Source organism: Ambystoma mexicanum, chromosome 9 (assembly GCF_040938575.1).
Source record: "Ambystoma mexicanum isolate Mex_15411 chromosome 9, UKY_AmexF1_1, whole genome shotgun sequence".
Taxonomy (NCBI): Eukaryota; Metazoa; Chordata; class Amphibia; order Caudata; family Ambystomatidae; genus Ambystoma; species Ambystoma mexicanum.
The window spans coordinates 973,932,426-973,947,958 of NC_090931.1; the positions used below are offsets into that span (position 1 = coordinate 973,932,426).

A 15,533-nucleotide genomic window follows, 5' to 3' on the forward strand; every position below is an offset into this window, starting at 1 on the left:
GTAGCACATGAAAAAATAATTCAAGAAAGTACAAAATGCCCAGTACTAGTCCACATGATGTGTAAACGTTGTGCATGTGGATCTCCATGCACCATTTAACAATGTGTATCTCTTCTGTATTTTAATTCGTGCATGTCATCACCAGGTGCCGAAAAAACCACCAATCCGGCACACATCACCGAGCCCATTGGGTCAAAACTTAAATTAGGTCAAAAATGCCCCGTGCAATGTCGGAATTGAGAACCAATTGAAACTGGTGAACACAAACAGATTCCATTCCCACACACAAAAAGGGGTGACAAGTTGCCAAAATCCAATTGAACAAATTACCATTGTGTAGTATGACAATGTTGGATGTCTTAAGTCTATTATCACGCCCGAAAATTCTGGAAAAGCATATGATGAAATAAATCAAGGTTATAAAACCACTTGAAATTAGTGAAGGTATTTTAAGGTAACAGTAACCCAATTGGGATGAAACACGGATCACCTGAAATATTAACACTTAAACAAAAAGGATAACATCGAGGAGTAGCTCGATGAAATGCTTGAAATAAGTAAGAAAAATATATGTAAACCATCCCCACCGTATTGTGATGTAAAAATGAGTATAAATGCAGATTGCCCGAAACAGTAACCCATTGAGATGAAAAATAATGGTGTTCTACAAGTTAAATTTTTGTGTTTTTTTATTTTGTATTTCTCATTTTGTACTTTCTTGAATTATTTTTTCATGTGCTGCCTATGTTGATACATCCATCCTTCCGGTAATGTATTTACGCTCTTTTCATTACCCTTGTTTGTTTTGCACGCTGTATTTTATGTCCTGGTTTACAAATGGGGACTTTTCATGCACTACAAAATTGTATTTTCTACTTGTTGTACAGAGTTTTGCCTTGAGAAAGACCGAGAGAGGTCGAAACACGTGTTGGCACATCACTCTGTTACGTCACAACACACACAGGATGTGAAGATTAAACTTTCAAAACTTTCATTCTTGTGTTAATCAGAATAATTATCACACAGAAAGTGTGCAAGAGGACTTTTCTATTTTTGGATGTTTAAATGTTTTGCTGGCAGCGCATCCATATTGCGGGAATACCTAATGTTCCCACTGTGATTATTATATCTCATTGAAAAAAGTAGGTCAGGCGCGCACTCTAGTTCCCAGTCAAAAATTCTTAATGCAAATAGTAACTGGGTTAAATCCCAACAACATGCAGTAGTAACAGGGTTGAATCCCATGTGTTGCAGTTCCAATTCTTTTGTTGATTTTCTCCTCCTAGTACTTTCCTGTCTCAAACATTCTTCAGGGGGGCTGTAACCTTTTCAGGTGCTGCTAATTAGTTTTTCATTTCAGTCTCAAAGGATTCTGGTACATGTAGTGATAACAAAGTTCAGTCATTCCAGGTGGCCAGGAACCAACACCCCTCCAAAACACAGTTCTTACCCACAATTGGGGGAGGAGGAAGTACCAGCATTGCGGTCCTCCAAAGTGGGGCATGGTAACCCCAGTGCTATTGCCTCTAGAGCTGGGAACTAGAGTACGCGCCTCACCCCTTCTTTTTTACATTTTCATTATTATATCTCAGTCCATACTCAGTTTACTGACCATTGAAGGATGTTGGCCATTAAGATATCTCAGCCGGTTGAGCACTCTCTGCTGCGATCTGTGCGTGATCTGTAGGTTGCAGATTTGAATCCCGGCAAGGCCAACTCAGCCTTTCCTACTTTCGAAGTCGATAAAGGAGTACCAACTTCGGTTTGGTGATAATTGTGATAAATATGTTCGATGTACAGTGCTTTGCCAAAAGTGCTACATAAATAACAATGACCATGAGATTAGGTATAGAATTTAGCATGGAGTCCTTGCCTCTCTGCACTGTTGTATCATAACATTGGCATACTATTAGGTAGTAATAGTTCCAGAAAATGAGGACTTTCATTAAACCTCAAAACACAATACTGCTATCGAACCTCAAATACTCCCACCAAAAAATCTTAACTTGAGCACTGCCCCTCTCCATGTGGGTCTTCCAATAGGTGCCCTGAGCCTCTTTGCTTAGGTCCCAGTCATGGTCAACACCAAATAAGTCACTTTGTCATGCAGGCCACATCCTTCATTTAGTAGGAGCGGACTGGCCTCACTTCAACACAGGCTTTGGGTGTAAAACTTAAATATAACTTTTGTGAATCACAAATGGTCAATTGGCCATATCATCCAATAGTGGGTAAGTCTACTGTGATCACTACTTAATGTTCACAAACAAACTGTTGGGCCCGAGCATTTGAAAAAGATTTGTTAATATTAGTTTGTTGTTGACTGTTTTCTATTGAATCTTTTCCTCCATTTAACCAGATTTTTGGAACAAACGTGGCTGATGCGACGGTTTCCCATGGGTTGCTGATTGTCATGCATAGCATTGGTCTGGTGAGACTTTACAGCTTCCAGTGGATCACTAAACAGGTAATTAATAGCAACAACGTTTGAAATCTCATGTATAAAAATGTGCTTGTGGGCTTATTGTCTTGGGTTGCAGATCCATATTTACTGTTAAAGTTGTGATTGCATTATTTTCTGTATCATTAAATGTGTTTGTGTGTTTTTATCCTAAGTCCTAGAGAGCTGTCCAGCCACTTGAGATGTATTTGTATTAGTCTAATGTGAGTGATGAATAACCACCTTGCATAGTGCAGTTTTGGAGCCAGTGGTCCGCCCCATCTCAATCTCTGTGCCATCGATTTATGAAGGCAATAGTACAGACCTTTCAGTAATATTGGTGCTTTTTGAAAACCAGTAACAAACAAGTACAGAAGTTAACATTTGAGAGCTATATCAATTTTAAAAGAAAACTAGCTGTACCGTTTGTATCATACACTGATTTAGACCTGACTCGTACTCTTCTCTCTCGCTCAGGCATTCGAATTTAAAAAGCTGACAACTTCCACCACATATTCAATTTCTTGATATGCGTCATCGAATATTCAAGACCATTCCTTTTGTTATCGAACATAACTATTAGGGCATCTTTTGATGAAATGGACGGAATTACAATCTGCACCATTTATTCTCCTGTTCTCTCTCCCAATGATCCCTAAAAATAAATGTATTTATTCTAATACATGATAGCCCTACACTTTTCAGTCCTCCTTCGAATGTATGTGGACACTCTTCAGGGTCTGATGAATCGAGGGAATGTGTCTCTTCTCCCCAAGGGGGAAGCCCCTTCCTGTGAGGCTAGGGAGGTGAACCCACTCCTCAATATCTTCCATAGGGGTAGAGACACGTGGGACCTCACTGGGAGAGACTTCCCATTTGGGGACAAGGACTCCCATTCCCATAAGGAACTCCCTACAGAGAGCTACCTTATAGCCTACATGAGGTGTTCCACCACCACCACAAAGATTTCTTTTTTCTTTTTGTTTACCTTAATCATTTTACTAAAACTTAACATAGTGAACAAAATAGTTCATTCTGCATTGGCACCTGCGCTCCCAACCCCACTCCTCTTTCGTCCCATTACCCCACTTCCATTCGGCCTACCCAATAGCATGTTTATCCACAAGTCTGGCCCCATGCATGCAGTCTCGAGACCGTCCAACAAATGCTGGGGACATTAGCAGAAGAGCAGTAGCTGCCTGTAGTATGCACTTGCATTGGTTTTTAAATGCAGGCCCTGGAATGGTTCCCTAGGCTGGAACCTTGTGGTGTGATGAGGTTCCAGCAGGGGCAGTTGAACACACACACAGGTTGGGAGAGCAACTGAGATGTATATGTATTATATAGCTCCCTACTCCCATTTCTACTACTGAGCCCTGTAAGAATAAAGACTCTTCCTATTTATATAAACCGGTGTCTGAGTGTCTCCTAATTGCTTGGCTATCATATGACACTAGACGCTACACTGCCACAACAGTTCTCCGTCACACTAATGGGGGCCCCTGTCAACCTCACACCAAGACTGACAGTGTAAACCGGTGACCTCAGCAGGTAACCCCTCAGTGGGCCCCAAATGTCTTTCGGCCGGCATCAGGGTGAAAACTTGCATCCATACTGGGTTTCGTATGTGTCACAGTAGGCCAGAAACCTGCAGCAATTGTTGTGGCTCAGGAGTGGGCGCTCTGTACCAACCACCCGCCACCAGTGTTCTAGCTAAGATAGAGGCCATATTCCGAAAATGCCCCAGACACATACTTGTTTTGACAAATAGGCCCAGTAACCATATTTCTGGGGATTCGGGAATTGGGATACGTGTCATGTCGCAAGTCATTGCAATTATTTGAGCCCAAAATTCCTGCAACCCGGGACAGTCCGATGCCAAATGTATGAAGTCTGTATCTTCCTCCTTTCATTTCTCACACCTCGTCGGTACATCCGTGTAAATTTTCCCTAGCTGGGCTGGAGTGTAATAAGTTTGATTCAAGTATTTGTAGTGCATTAGTCTAAATTTGCTATTCAGGGCCACGGTTTTTACACCTGTGCAGGTCTGTTTCCACTGCTCATCCTTGAGTGGTGCTCGGAGAGAGGCCTCCCATCACTCTCTAGCCTTCAACTCGGGCCTACTAGCACCGGCCTTAAGCATTTTGTAGATGGTTGAAACCAGACTAGTGTAGCGGAGAGGCAAGGTGATCTCTCAGCAATAGGAGAAAACAGCGGGGTGTCAGCAGCAAGTGTTAATCGATTCTTCAGAGATAGGGCAATTGAGAAGTGACCCAGTAGCTTCATCAAGCCATCCCAGAGCTTCACGATCGAGGAAGTCAGTTGATGTTGAGTTCCGCACTGTAAATAGATGTTTATAGAACTGTGTGAATGCCTCATTTATTCCTGCGTTATCACGGATCGCATCTCCATCGTACCCCTCCACTATATCCCCATGGCCATCTCCTGATGTATGGCCCTGGCCAAGGACCTCCCTGGTCTGTCGCCCTCACATACCGCCTGACTCTATGTGGGTCTTCCAGGAGATGGATCTCCCAACCTGCCAAATCTGCAAATTCTTGTTTGGCCTCCCGTAACCGGACCAGTAGTCCAGGGTCCTCCTACTGATCAAGAATGACCGCCATCCCTTTCATTTCCTGCTTCAGCCGGGACAGAGGCGCCCAAATGGTCTGGAGTTTTCCGTGTTCCCTAGCCATACATATGCCCCTTATGAAGACTTTAAATGCCTCCCACACTGTGTGGAAATGTCAATTGTGCTTGAAGTATTGTATTATCTCCTGTGCAATTTCCTCTCAGTAAATCGGGTCTCAGCCAATCTCTCCCCAGAAGCGCCAGTGATGCATATGCGCACTGCATGATGGGCACCAGAAAGCAAATCACACTGGGGAGTGGTCAGAGAGTGTTCTAGGCAGAATCTTGCAGGTAAAATCAGCCTGTAGGAAAGCGGGTGTGGAGATCATGTAGTCAATACGGGACAATGACGCATGTACCTGAGAGAGGAAAGTAAACACAAGAGGATTTGCCAAGCTCCACACATCGGACAGGTTGTAGCTCCTCTCAATTTATCCCCACTGTCACTCATCTGCTCTGCGTCTTTTGTGTGGTGTGTGCTCTATCCTTGTCTAGGGTCATTGCTAGGTTAAAGTCTGCGTCCCATATGATTCCATAACCCTCAAACTGCTCCAGGGGACCTGCACACTCTGTTAAGTACTCAGTGCTGTCCAAGTTCGGGGCATAGATGTTCACAAGAGCCATCCTTGTATCCCACGATTTCCCCTTCAGGGAACAAGAATCGGCCCTGCGGGTCCGCCGACTGTGTGAAGCTTATAATATAGAGTGGGGTGAATATATGTAGCAACCCCCGCCCTCGCATGAGAGGAGTAGGAAGCACCATAGCAGTGAATCCCCCAACCCTGTGCCCCAGGAACCCCCTCTCCCGCCCAAAGGTCTCTCTCCTGGAGCATCAGTATGTTCACATGATGTCTATTGGCATACTTCATCATCGGTCAAAGTCTCTTTTATTTTGAAGTCCCCTGACATTCCATGTTGGCAGTTTTATCTCAAGGCCCCTGTCGTGAACTAATGCTGAGGAAACCACGTGTGCCTAGGTTGTGTTGTACATGTGGCACATCGTAACCATATTCTGGACTTGCATATCGCAAGTGGGAACCGTGATCATGCCACGCATTGGATATGGATTGCAAACTCCCACCAACAACCCCCACAACACACCAACCCCCTCAGCCCATGCCAGAACCTAAAACTGACTGGCTGACACCATCCCCTTACCCCCCTCAATGTCCCAACTCCCTAGCAATAAAGCAAGGATTGGGGGGCTGACACAAACACAGCTGCTTAGGTTTTGCCAGATACAACCTGGCGTATCTAATATCATGCTTACTCAACTCGCCCTTCACCTCCAAAAACAGCCACCTGGAGTCCTGTACTTGGGGGCTAAAGTCTCGAAAATGCGCAAGATAGAGCATCCAAACTTCAACTCTACCCTCAACACCTCCCAAACCCTCCCAGGCCAGATGCAGTATTGTCATGGGCCAGGAGACCTGTGGGCACGCTCCACCAAGAACAATGGAGGCCGCTCCGGCTGGCTGAGCAGATCGAGGAGCAGCTACTCCAGGAATTGCTCCATTTTATCGATTGACGTGGATTCAGGGACCCTGATGATTCTAATATTGTCATGATGCCTAGCCCCGGGGAACCAGACCAGGTCCAGCAACCCCGGAAGCAAGCATCAAGTTATTTTGAGCAAGCCCAAAAACCCCTGCTAGGGGCTGTTTGGGTGCGGTCCTGGCGCCTATGGCGCCAGGCTCATAGAGTAGAGCTTACCTGATGCAGACCATGCTGCAGAGCTCCAAGCCAAATGAGGCTTGGAAGGGACTAATTTACCTAGGGACTATTTTTTACTCGGGTGGGGCTGAGGAGCAATACTTACCTGGGACTACTTTGGAGGCTATTTACACCACGCCCGAAGAGCAGCACACGCTTCGCGTTATTCTGCATCCAGCAGCGTAACGCTCACCGTGTCTGCAAGCCTGCATCCAGTCTTCTGCCACGCCCGCCTCGAGTCTGCAGCTCCTAGTAAAAGGGAGGAACAGAAGGAGAAGAGGTTAGAATAAGAGCAAAACCTTCGATCTTTACCTGAATTCCGGATCCACCACGCCTTCGAGCTGGAAGAAAGAAGCATTTTACGTGCGCCGCCTCGCCTGCTGCAGCGCCGCGCTGAACTCACCGGCCTTCGCAGCATCCTCACGATCCACCGGATCCTTCAGCACGTTCCCGCCGCACTCTGGCACCTAAGGGGAACACAAGAACAGCAAAGGTGTGAGCCAAGGGAATAAAGAGAGGCAATAGTAACTACCCCCATAGACTTACCTGATTACCGCTGGGGGTACTATTCCTCTTCACGGGTCGGCGCAGTCTCCATTGCATCCTCGCCGTACCCCGGCCCCTAAGGGGAACAAAAGGACAACAAGGTGAGACGAAGGGACAAACAAGGGGAACTCTTCTCACCACAATAGACTTACCTAATTTTACCGCCAGAGGCATTATTCCCCGAACTTCATATTTTCTCTCCACACCTGAATAAGGGAGCAAGCCACAGGTTACATTCTGGCCTTATTTTTTTTTAACTGTGTTGGATAAGCCAAATCTACCTGAACTTCGTCAGCTACCTTGAGGAACTCTTCGCTGGGGTCAAGCTGCAAACTGCAAGGAATCGGACAAGAGTGAAAGTCAGACATGTGAACTCTTACGAGCTACATACTTTTCGGAGTCAATATTGTTATGGAACTCACCAATTCCTTCGAGCCAGTGAAGCAACTGGTTATCAACACGCCCCTGCGCTCAATGCAGGATGGAGAGCTCATCTTTTCAAACCATCGGTGAGACTGTAAGAGGGGACATCAAAGGTGATCTGTGGGGAGAACAGCTGGGGTGTGGGGATTTACGCTCAACCCCACGGGTGGTTAATTCCCTTTCTCCATTTACAGAAGAATATTCCTACGGGCCAAGCTGTCACGCCACATTGGAGACCGGGGTCCGCCGCGCCCGCTCGTCCCTTCACCTCCTGGCGAGTCTATCCGCGCTTGGGGGCTCGCCAGAGGGCGAGCGTTAGGTGTCGGGGCCAGAGGGCTACGGCGCATGCGCGGAAGACCTCTGTCTCGGTTCCGCGCATGCGCCGTGGACTGGGCTCGAGCCCTAGGAAGGGCTTGCCTTCCAGGACTCGCTTTGGATACGCCGGCGCCCGGAGGTGAAGCGGCTCGAGTTCCAAGCCTCACGGGCGCCGGCGACCCATAAAAGGAGCAGCGGTTCGAGGCAAGCCGCGACTCAACGCGGTTTGCTTCGTTCTGCAAGCTTCCTACCTGGGCTGCCTGCCACTCACCTGAGCCCGCTCTGGGCTGCCTTCTCCCTCACCTGAATTCCTCCCTGGGCCTGCAGTCTTCCTTACCTGAGCCCGCTCTGGGCTGCCTTCTCCCTTACCTGAATTCCTCCCTGGGCCTGCAGTCTTCCTTACCTGAGTTCCTCCCTGGGGCTCCCTGCTACTTTACCTGAATTCCTCCCTGGGCCTGCAGTCTGCCTTACCGGAGTTCCTCCCTGGGGCTGCCTGCTACTTTTACCTGAATTCCTCCCTGGGCCTGCAGTCTGCCTTACCTGAGTTCCTCCCTGGGGCTGCCTGCTACCTTACCTGAATTCCTCCCTGGGCCTGCAGTCTACCTTACCTGAGTTCCTCCCTGGGGCTGCCTGCTACCTTACCTGAGTTCCTCCCTGGGCCTGCCAGCTTACCTTACCTGGGTTCTCCCTGGGCCTGCCAGCTTACCTTACCTGGGTTCTCCCTGGGCTGCCAGGTTATCTTACCTGGGATCTCCTGGGCCTGCCAGCTTACTTTACCTGGGTTCTCCCTGGGCCAACCAGCTTACCTTACCTGGGTTCTCCCTGGGCCTGCCAGCTTACCATACTTGGGTTCCCCTGGCTCTGCCAGCAACTTACCAGAATAAACTCAGGATTTGCCGGCATACTTTTACCTGGACCTCCCTGGGTCTGCTAGCATACACTGACCAAGGTCCCCAGCAATTGCTGCCCTAGAGTAACCTTTCGGGCTCCTTCAGTTAGATCTCCTGCTCAGCCTTAGTTCCTTCCTTTCCTGTCCGGCCTTACCCTCTTCATCCGTTCCTGTGGACCAAGAATATACCTGCCACGCCGGAATCTTAGCCCTCCGCTTCAGTTCACGTACTTTGGACTTTATTCCAACGGACTTCATCCCAGCCCGTGATCTGCAACAAGACCGTAGCCTCTCCTGCCTGTGCTTGCTGTTAGGGAGAATTCTCTGTTTAGGCTGAATTTCCCTACCTAGTGAGTCCCCCAGCAGCTTTGCTGGATTTCTGGGGTTTAATTTTTTTCTCCTGCCAAGAGTGAGACTCTTTTACCCTCACTCTTGGACATGTTGAAGTGTGTTTTCTTGGTTAAACCTTGTGTTGAATGGGCTATGGGGTCTTTTACTCCATAGGGCCTCATGTATTTTTGTGAGGTGGGTCACACAGCACCCTCTGTGCCGTGACCCAGGGGTGTCCTAGGGACTCCCCAACATAGACTCCATACCCTGGGACTGACTACTGTCTCCCAGGGCATGTAAAGTCACCAAAGACTTTGCTAGTCTTGAATCCTGAACAGAACCAGTACAAACCATCATATTGTGGACGTACTGGCTGGGGCAATTCGATTGCCCCAGGGTCTGTTAGTCGAGGGGGCACGTCTCCGTCCCCCCTGATCGAGTTTTGGCTGGTGGCAGTGGAAACTACTTTTTATATTCGACCGCGAATATTTCCCTATGGGATTTCCCATTGTTTTAGGCTAACACATTTAATTATTTATTTACGGTAGCCTTAAACATACCGCCGGTTTATATATTTATTTTTATAACTCCGGTTGGGACTTTTTGCCAAAACTTGATTCTAAAATGGCGTTGGTGTTCGCCTCTGTAACTCTGACCCAAAGTGGAGCCCTTTGTTCCACTTTTGGCGGGCTTCTCCACAGAAGCCCTCCAAAGTGGTGCCACTCTGTCTGGGGTACTTAGGAGGGGTGGAGGGGGATTTAGGCACCCTGGACTGAGTTACCTTGGTAACTCAAGTCGCACTCCGTCCTGATTGGCCCAAGTGGTGAGCCGCCCGGCTCACCACTTAGCATGTTTGAGTGACAGCTAGGCTGGGTGAATGGGGGTTTGCTGCATAAAAGCAGGGCTTTGGGGACTGGGACTTCAGAAGTCGCCACAGGACCAAGAATCCGACGAGGGAAGAGCTGAGCCGACCTGCTTCGACGACACCACCCGGTGGAGCCCTGCTGAACCGTCTCACCACTTTTTCCCGACGACCGAGGAGAACTCTTAACGGAGTGGCTCCTTCCCTTGACTGGTGGGGACAACCAGTTTTCGCCTTCTTTCCGTTCTTTGAGGTATCTCGTGGTCGCCTTGCCTGTGCCAAGCACCCCGGCAACCGGAATACCACACTTTACCCCCATACCGCGAAAGTCGGTACCAACCCTTTAACCGGAGGACTCCGCGGCTGGTTTCTTCCCGGGCAGTGCAACGACCCTCTTCTTCTGCTCTTCAGCGAGAACTTCTTCTCCCCTGACCGACGTCGAGCCCTGCTGCCACTGCCTGGAACAACTGCCACCGCTGGAGGATCCTTTCCGCTTAAGGTACTGTGTTCCGCCTGGCTTCCCTTGCTACCGACTGTACGGGGTAGATTTAGTCCCCGGCTTTCGAACCTGGGAGTGCCTGGGACACTTTGGCTAAACTTTCTGAGCCACTCTAAACTCTTTTTGACTCTTTGCAAGACTTTGAATCTCTAACTAACAGTGTGATCTTGGGCACATTTTCGCTCCGGCTACTCCAAGAGTGGGCCCTGCCTAGTGACTTTTGCTCACCTGTGACTTTATTCTTCTTTAAGCCTATTGCAAGTGTTCTGGACCTTAGAGTGGTGTGTCTAACCTATTTCTGCTTTTTCTCTCCCTTTCTTGGAAACTACTAGAGTGTCATCTAACGTTAAGCACTCACCTCTGTTTTAATTAAGTGGTGTTTACCTAGAGTTGTCTAGATAGGAGAAAGGATTGAATCTACTTTCATTATAACTGTGTTGAAGTGCTTTTACTATATATTTTGCTAGAGTGTTTTTAACTTATGTGTATTTTAAATAAATAACTATATACTTTTGAAACCAAGCTCTGGTCAGTGTTTGCTTGTGCTATTGTGTTTTGGTACATATTGTGTATACTTTACATACTGCCTAACTCTTCTTGAGAGAAGTCTGACTGCTCAGCCACAGCTACCAGGTAAATCTGGGTGGTACAGACTGCTACCAAAGGGGTTTACTGCTCTACCTGTAGTCTTAAATCTTTTGCAGTGTTCCCCAAGGGAACTGCACAGGTTTCTGCCTAACACTGGTGTACAGCGGTGGGATTTGTATTGAGTATACATTTTATTGTGCTTTAGATACCTTAGTGCAACTAACCACAAAGCTTAGCACTGAAAAAGTAAAACCTCTAACATGTCAGTTATAGAAAGCTATAGTCAAGAGTCCCTGGCAGCCAAAACTGCTGATTGTTTAAGAATGCTCTGTAAACATAAGGATCTCCTGACTAAGGGCAAGAAAATGGAGCTGATTGAAAGATTGTTAGCTAACCAAAGTCTGGGTGATGGTTCAGAGGAACCTACCACTCCAGCAACTGTAGATGACAGTGTTGAAGTTAACATGGAACAAAATGTTGATGTTTCTGAGGAAGAGTCAGAAGAGGAGGGTGAGGCTGTTGTAACTGTCCCCCCTAGGCCTCTGCCTGCTCTACCTGCTGTGCCTACTGGACCTTTACCAGGTCCCACATTTAGTCCCCAGTACTTTGAACTGGAGAAAATGAAGCTAGAATTGGAGTATAAGAAACTTAATGCTCAAACTGACAAAGAACTAAGGCTAAGGGAAATGGAGCTCAAGTATGACTTAGAAATGAAGAAATTATCTGTTGAGAATGTTTCTCTCTCTGGCTCCTCTAGAAGTTCCAGTCCTAAAAGACCCCGGATGCCTAAAGAATTGGTTGGTATGTATGAGCCTAAGTTGGATGTGTTGGATTGGTTGTCTCTGTTTGAATATAATCATGGGCTCCAGAACATCACAGGAAATGACTTACTCACCTGGTTGTTCTCTAGGCTTCCCCCTGTTGCAACTGATGTGGTAATGGAGATGGGGGAGGAGGATAGGAAGGACTATGAATGTGTGAAACTAGCTTTGATAGCTAGGTTTGGGAAGACCCCTTCCCAGTATCTTAAGAGGTTTAGGAGCCTCAAAAAGCATGATGGTACCCCTTGGGCTACCTGGGTGAGTGAATGTTTGAAAAACTTAGAGGGATGGATTAAGGGTTACAAGGTGAACACTTATGAAGGTATGAAGAATTTGTTTATGTTGGAGACTATTTATGATGCCTGCTCTCCTGAGCTCAGACAACACTTGGCTGATTCCAGGGAATTAGATTCCCGGAAACTAGCTAAGGCTGCTGACTTGTGGGTTGCCAACAGGGCCACTCACAAGGATTCTGGGGTAACTCAGAAGAAGGATGGGGAGAAACAGTCTAAAAAGGACTCCAAAGAGAATTCTAATAATTCCTATCCCAAAGAGGGCCCCAAACCACAAAATAACCAGGGTAAGCCACATGGGAAACCTAGTCAGGCTACTGTACCTTCTGGCCACAAGCCAGAAGGAGGTCAGAACAAGCCACCCTTCCAGAGAGCATTTGGACAATGCTATGTCTGTCAGGGTACTGATCATATCAAAGGAGATCCCAAGTGCAAGGGTAAACCTGCAGGGATCAGCACAGTCTCCTTAGCCTTCACTCCTGAGGATGAAGTACAGATGGCTAGTGCCCACTTTGAACTCTTTGCTGAAGAACCCTTGGGTCTTCAAGCAACTGTAAACTTAGAGCCTATGGGTCTGGTTAGTCCCCAGAATAGGGTTGTGTATAACTCCCTACCTGTTAACTCTAAGGTGTATTATGTGGACAGTGTTCTTGTCAATGGCCAGGATACTCCTGCCAGGAGAGACACTGGGGCCAGCAGAACAGTAGTGGATGAAAGCTTCTTTCAACCGGAGGATGTGGCCAAAGCACCCAAAGGTCCCACTAAGATGTCTGGAGGCCCTGTCCAAATGGTTCCTATTCTACCAGCCCTCATTCAGTGTAACAACATGACAGTGAGGATCCCTGTCAGTGTTCAGACTGAGGTACCTGGGAAGGTCCTGTTAGGGAATGACCTAAGAACTCTAGGAGTAGTGTCACATACCCCCAGGCCTCCCAGTATGGAGAAGCAGAACTTAACCAAATTGGCTAGACAGGCTACCTTGAAGGACCCTTCTAAGCCTGTGGGACCCTCTACTGAGAACCCCACTACAAGCCCTGGTGTTAGTAAGTTGACCTCTAACCCAGGCACATTTCAGGATAGTATGCTAGGAACATGGGCGCCCCAACCAAGCTCCATCATTGTTCCCCTAGTCTCAGAGTCTCTGACTCCCCCTGCTTCTGAGGAAGAGGTGGATAGACCAACTAGGCCCCTATCTGGACCTGAGAGAACTGGTAATTCTCAGTGCTGGTGGAAAACCAGAAAAGAAAAGTCTAAGGCCAAAAACCTTCAGACTGTTGGACCTTCTACTGAAGGCCCCAACTCAAATCCTAATATTAGGGGGGAAACTCCTAAAATAGGTAAGGGTAGATCTAAGAGGAAGGGGAAGCAGGTACATTGCCTAACCCCAACCCCTCCAACCAAGAGGCCTAAGACCCAACCTGCTCCCACAAGAGAGGTGGTGAGGAACCTTGGAGGCCCCTCTAGATCTAAGGGAATCCTTTATAAGGACCCCTTGAAAAAGCCTAACATAGGTTCAGAAGTTGTACCAACTTCTGAGGGACTGGTCAACCAGATCCCCTATAACAAAAAGACTGATGTTCCTCAAAGGGTCTGTAGGTCCGTTAGCTTGCAAAAGAAAACCTTTGAGTTCTCCATTGAACATAGGTCAAGGTGTCACCATCAAAATGCTGATGGACTCTCTAGGATGTATATCATCGACTAGAGGTATGAGGTTCATCCAGGAGTGGATTAAATCCTCCTGTCCCTTAGTCTGGGGGGGGCGAGTGTTAGGGAGAATTCTCTGTTTAGGCTGAATTTCCCTACCTAGTGAGTCCCCCAGCAGCTTTGCTGGATTTCTGGGGTTTAATTTTTTTCTCCTGCCAAGAGTGAGACTCTTTTACCCTCACTCTTGGACATGTTGAAGTGTGTTTTCTTGGTTAAACCTTGTGTTGAATGGGCTATGGGGTCTTTTACTCCATAGGGCCTCATGTATTTTTGTGAGGTGGGTCACACAGCACCCTCTGTGCCGTGACCCAGGGGTGTCCTAGGGACTCCCCAACATAGACTCCATACCCTGGGACTGACTACTGTCTCCCAGGGCATGTAAAGTCACCAAAGACTTTGCTAGTCTTGAATCCTGAACAGAACCAGTACAAACCATCATATTGTGGACGTACTGGCTGGGGCAATTCGATTGCCCCAGGGTCTGTTAGTCGAGGGGGCACGTCTCCGTCCCCCCTGATCGAGTTTTGGCTGGTGGCAGTGGAAACTACTTTTTATATTCGACCGCGAATATTTCCCTATGGGATTTCCCATTGTTTTAGGCTAACACATTTAATTATTTATTTACGGTAGCCTTAAACATACCGCCGGTTTATATATTTATTTTTATAACTCCGGTTGGGACTTTTTGCCAAAACTTGATTCTAAAATGGCGTTGGTGTTCGCCTCTGTAACTCTGACCCAAAGTGGAGCCCTTTGTTCCACTTTTGGCGGGCTTCTCCACAGAAGCCCTCCAAAGTGGTGCCACTCTGTCTGGGGTACTTAGGAGGGGTGGAGGGGGATTTAGGCACCCTGGACTGAGTTACCTTGGTAACTCAAGTCGCACTCCGTCCTGATTGGCCCAAGTGGTGAGCCGCCCGGCTCACCACTTAGCATGTTTGAGTGACAGCTAGGCTGGGTGAATGGGGGTTTGCTGCATAAAAGCAGGGCTTTGGGGACTGGGACTTCAGAAGTCGCCACAGGACCAAGAATCCGACGAGGGAAGAGCTGAGCCGACCTGCTTCGACGACACCACCCGGTGGAGCCCTGCTGAACCGTCTCACCACTTTTTCCCGACGACCGAGGAGAACTCTTAACGGAGTGGCTCCTTCCCTTGACTGGTGGGGACAACCAGTTTTCGCCTTCTTTCCGTTCTTTGAGGTATCTCGTGGTCGCCTTGCCTGTGCCAAGCACCCCGGCAACCGGAATACCACACTTTACCCCCATACCGCGAAAGTCGGTACCAACCCTTTAACCGGAGGACTCCGCGGCTGGTTTCTTCCCGGGCAGTGCAACGACCCTCTTCTTCTGCTCTTCAGCGAGAACTTCTTCTCCCCTGACCGACGTCGAGCCCTGCTGCCACTGCCTGGAACAACTGCCACCGCTGGAGGATCCTTTCCGCTTAAGGTACTGTGTTCCGCCTGGCTTCCCTTGCTACCGACT

The 15,533-nt window shown here is 47.9% G+C and overlaps 1 protein-coding gene across 1 annotated transcript in view; it reads left to right on the forward strand.

Annotated features, from left to right (window-relative positions):
* Positions 1-15,533, forward strand: part of DCAF17 (DDB1 and CUL4 associated factor 17) — a 1,369,255-nt gene that overhangs the window by 628,834 nt on the left and 724,888 nt on the right. Inside the window, exon 8 of the mRNA XM_069616196.1 lies at positions 2,360-2,467. Within this exon, the coding sequence (XP_069472297.1) occupies positions 2,360-2,467 (108 nt within the window). The remainder of the gene's footprint in view (positions 1-2,359; positions 2,468-15,533) is intronic.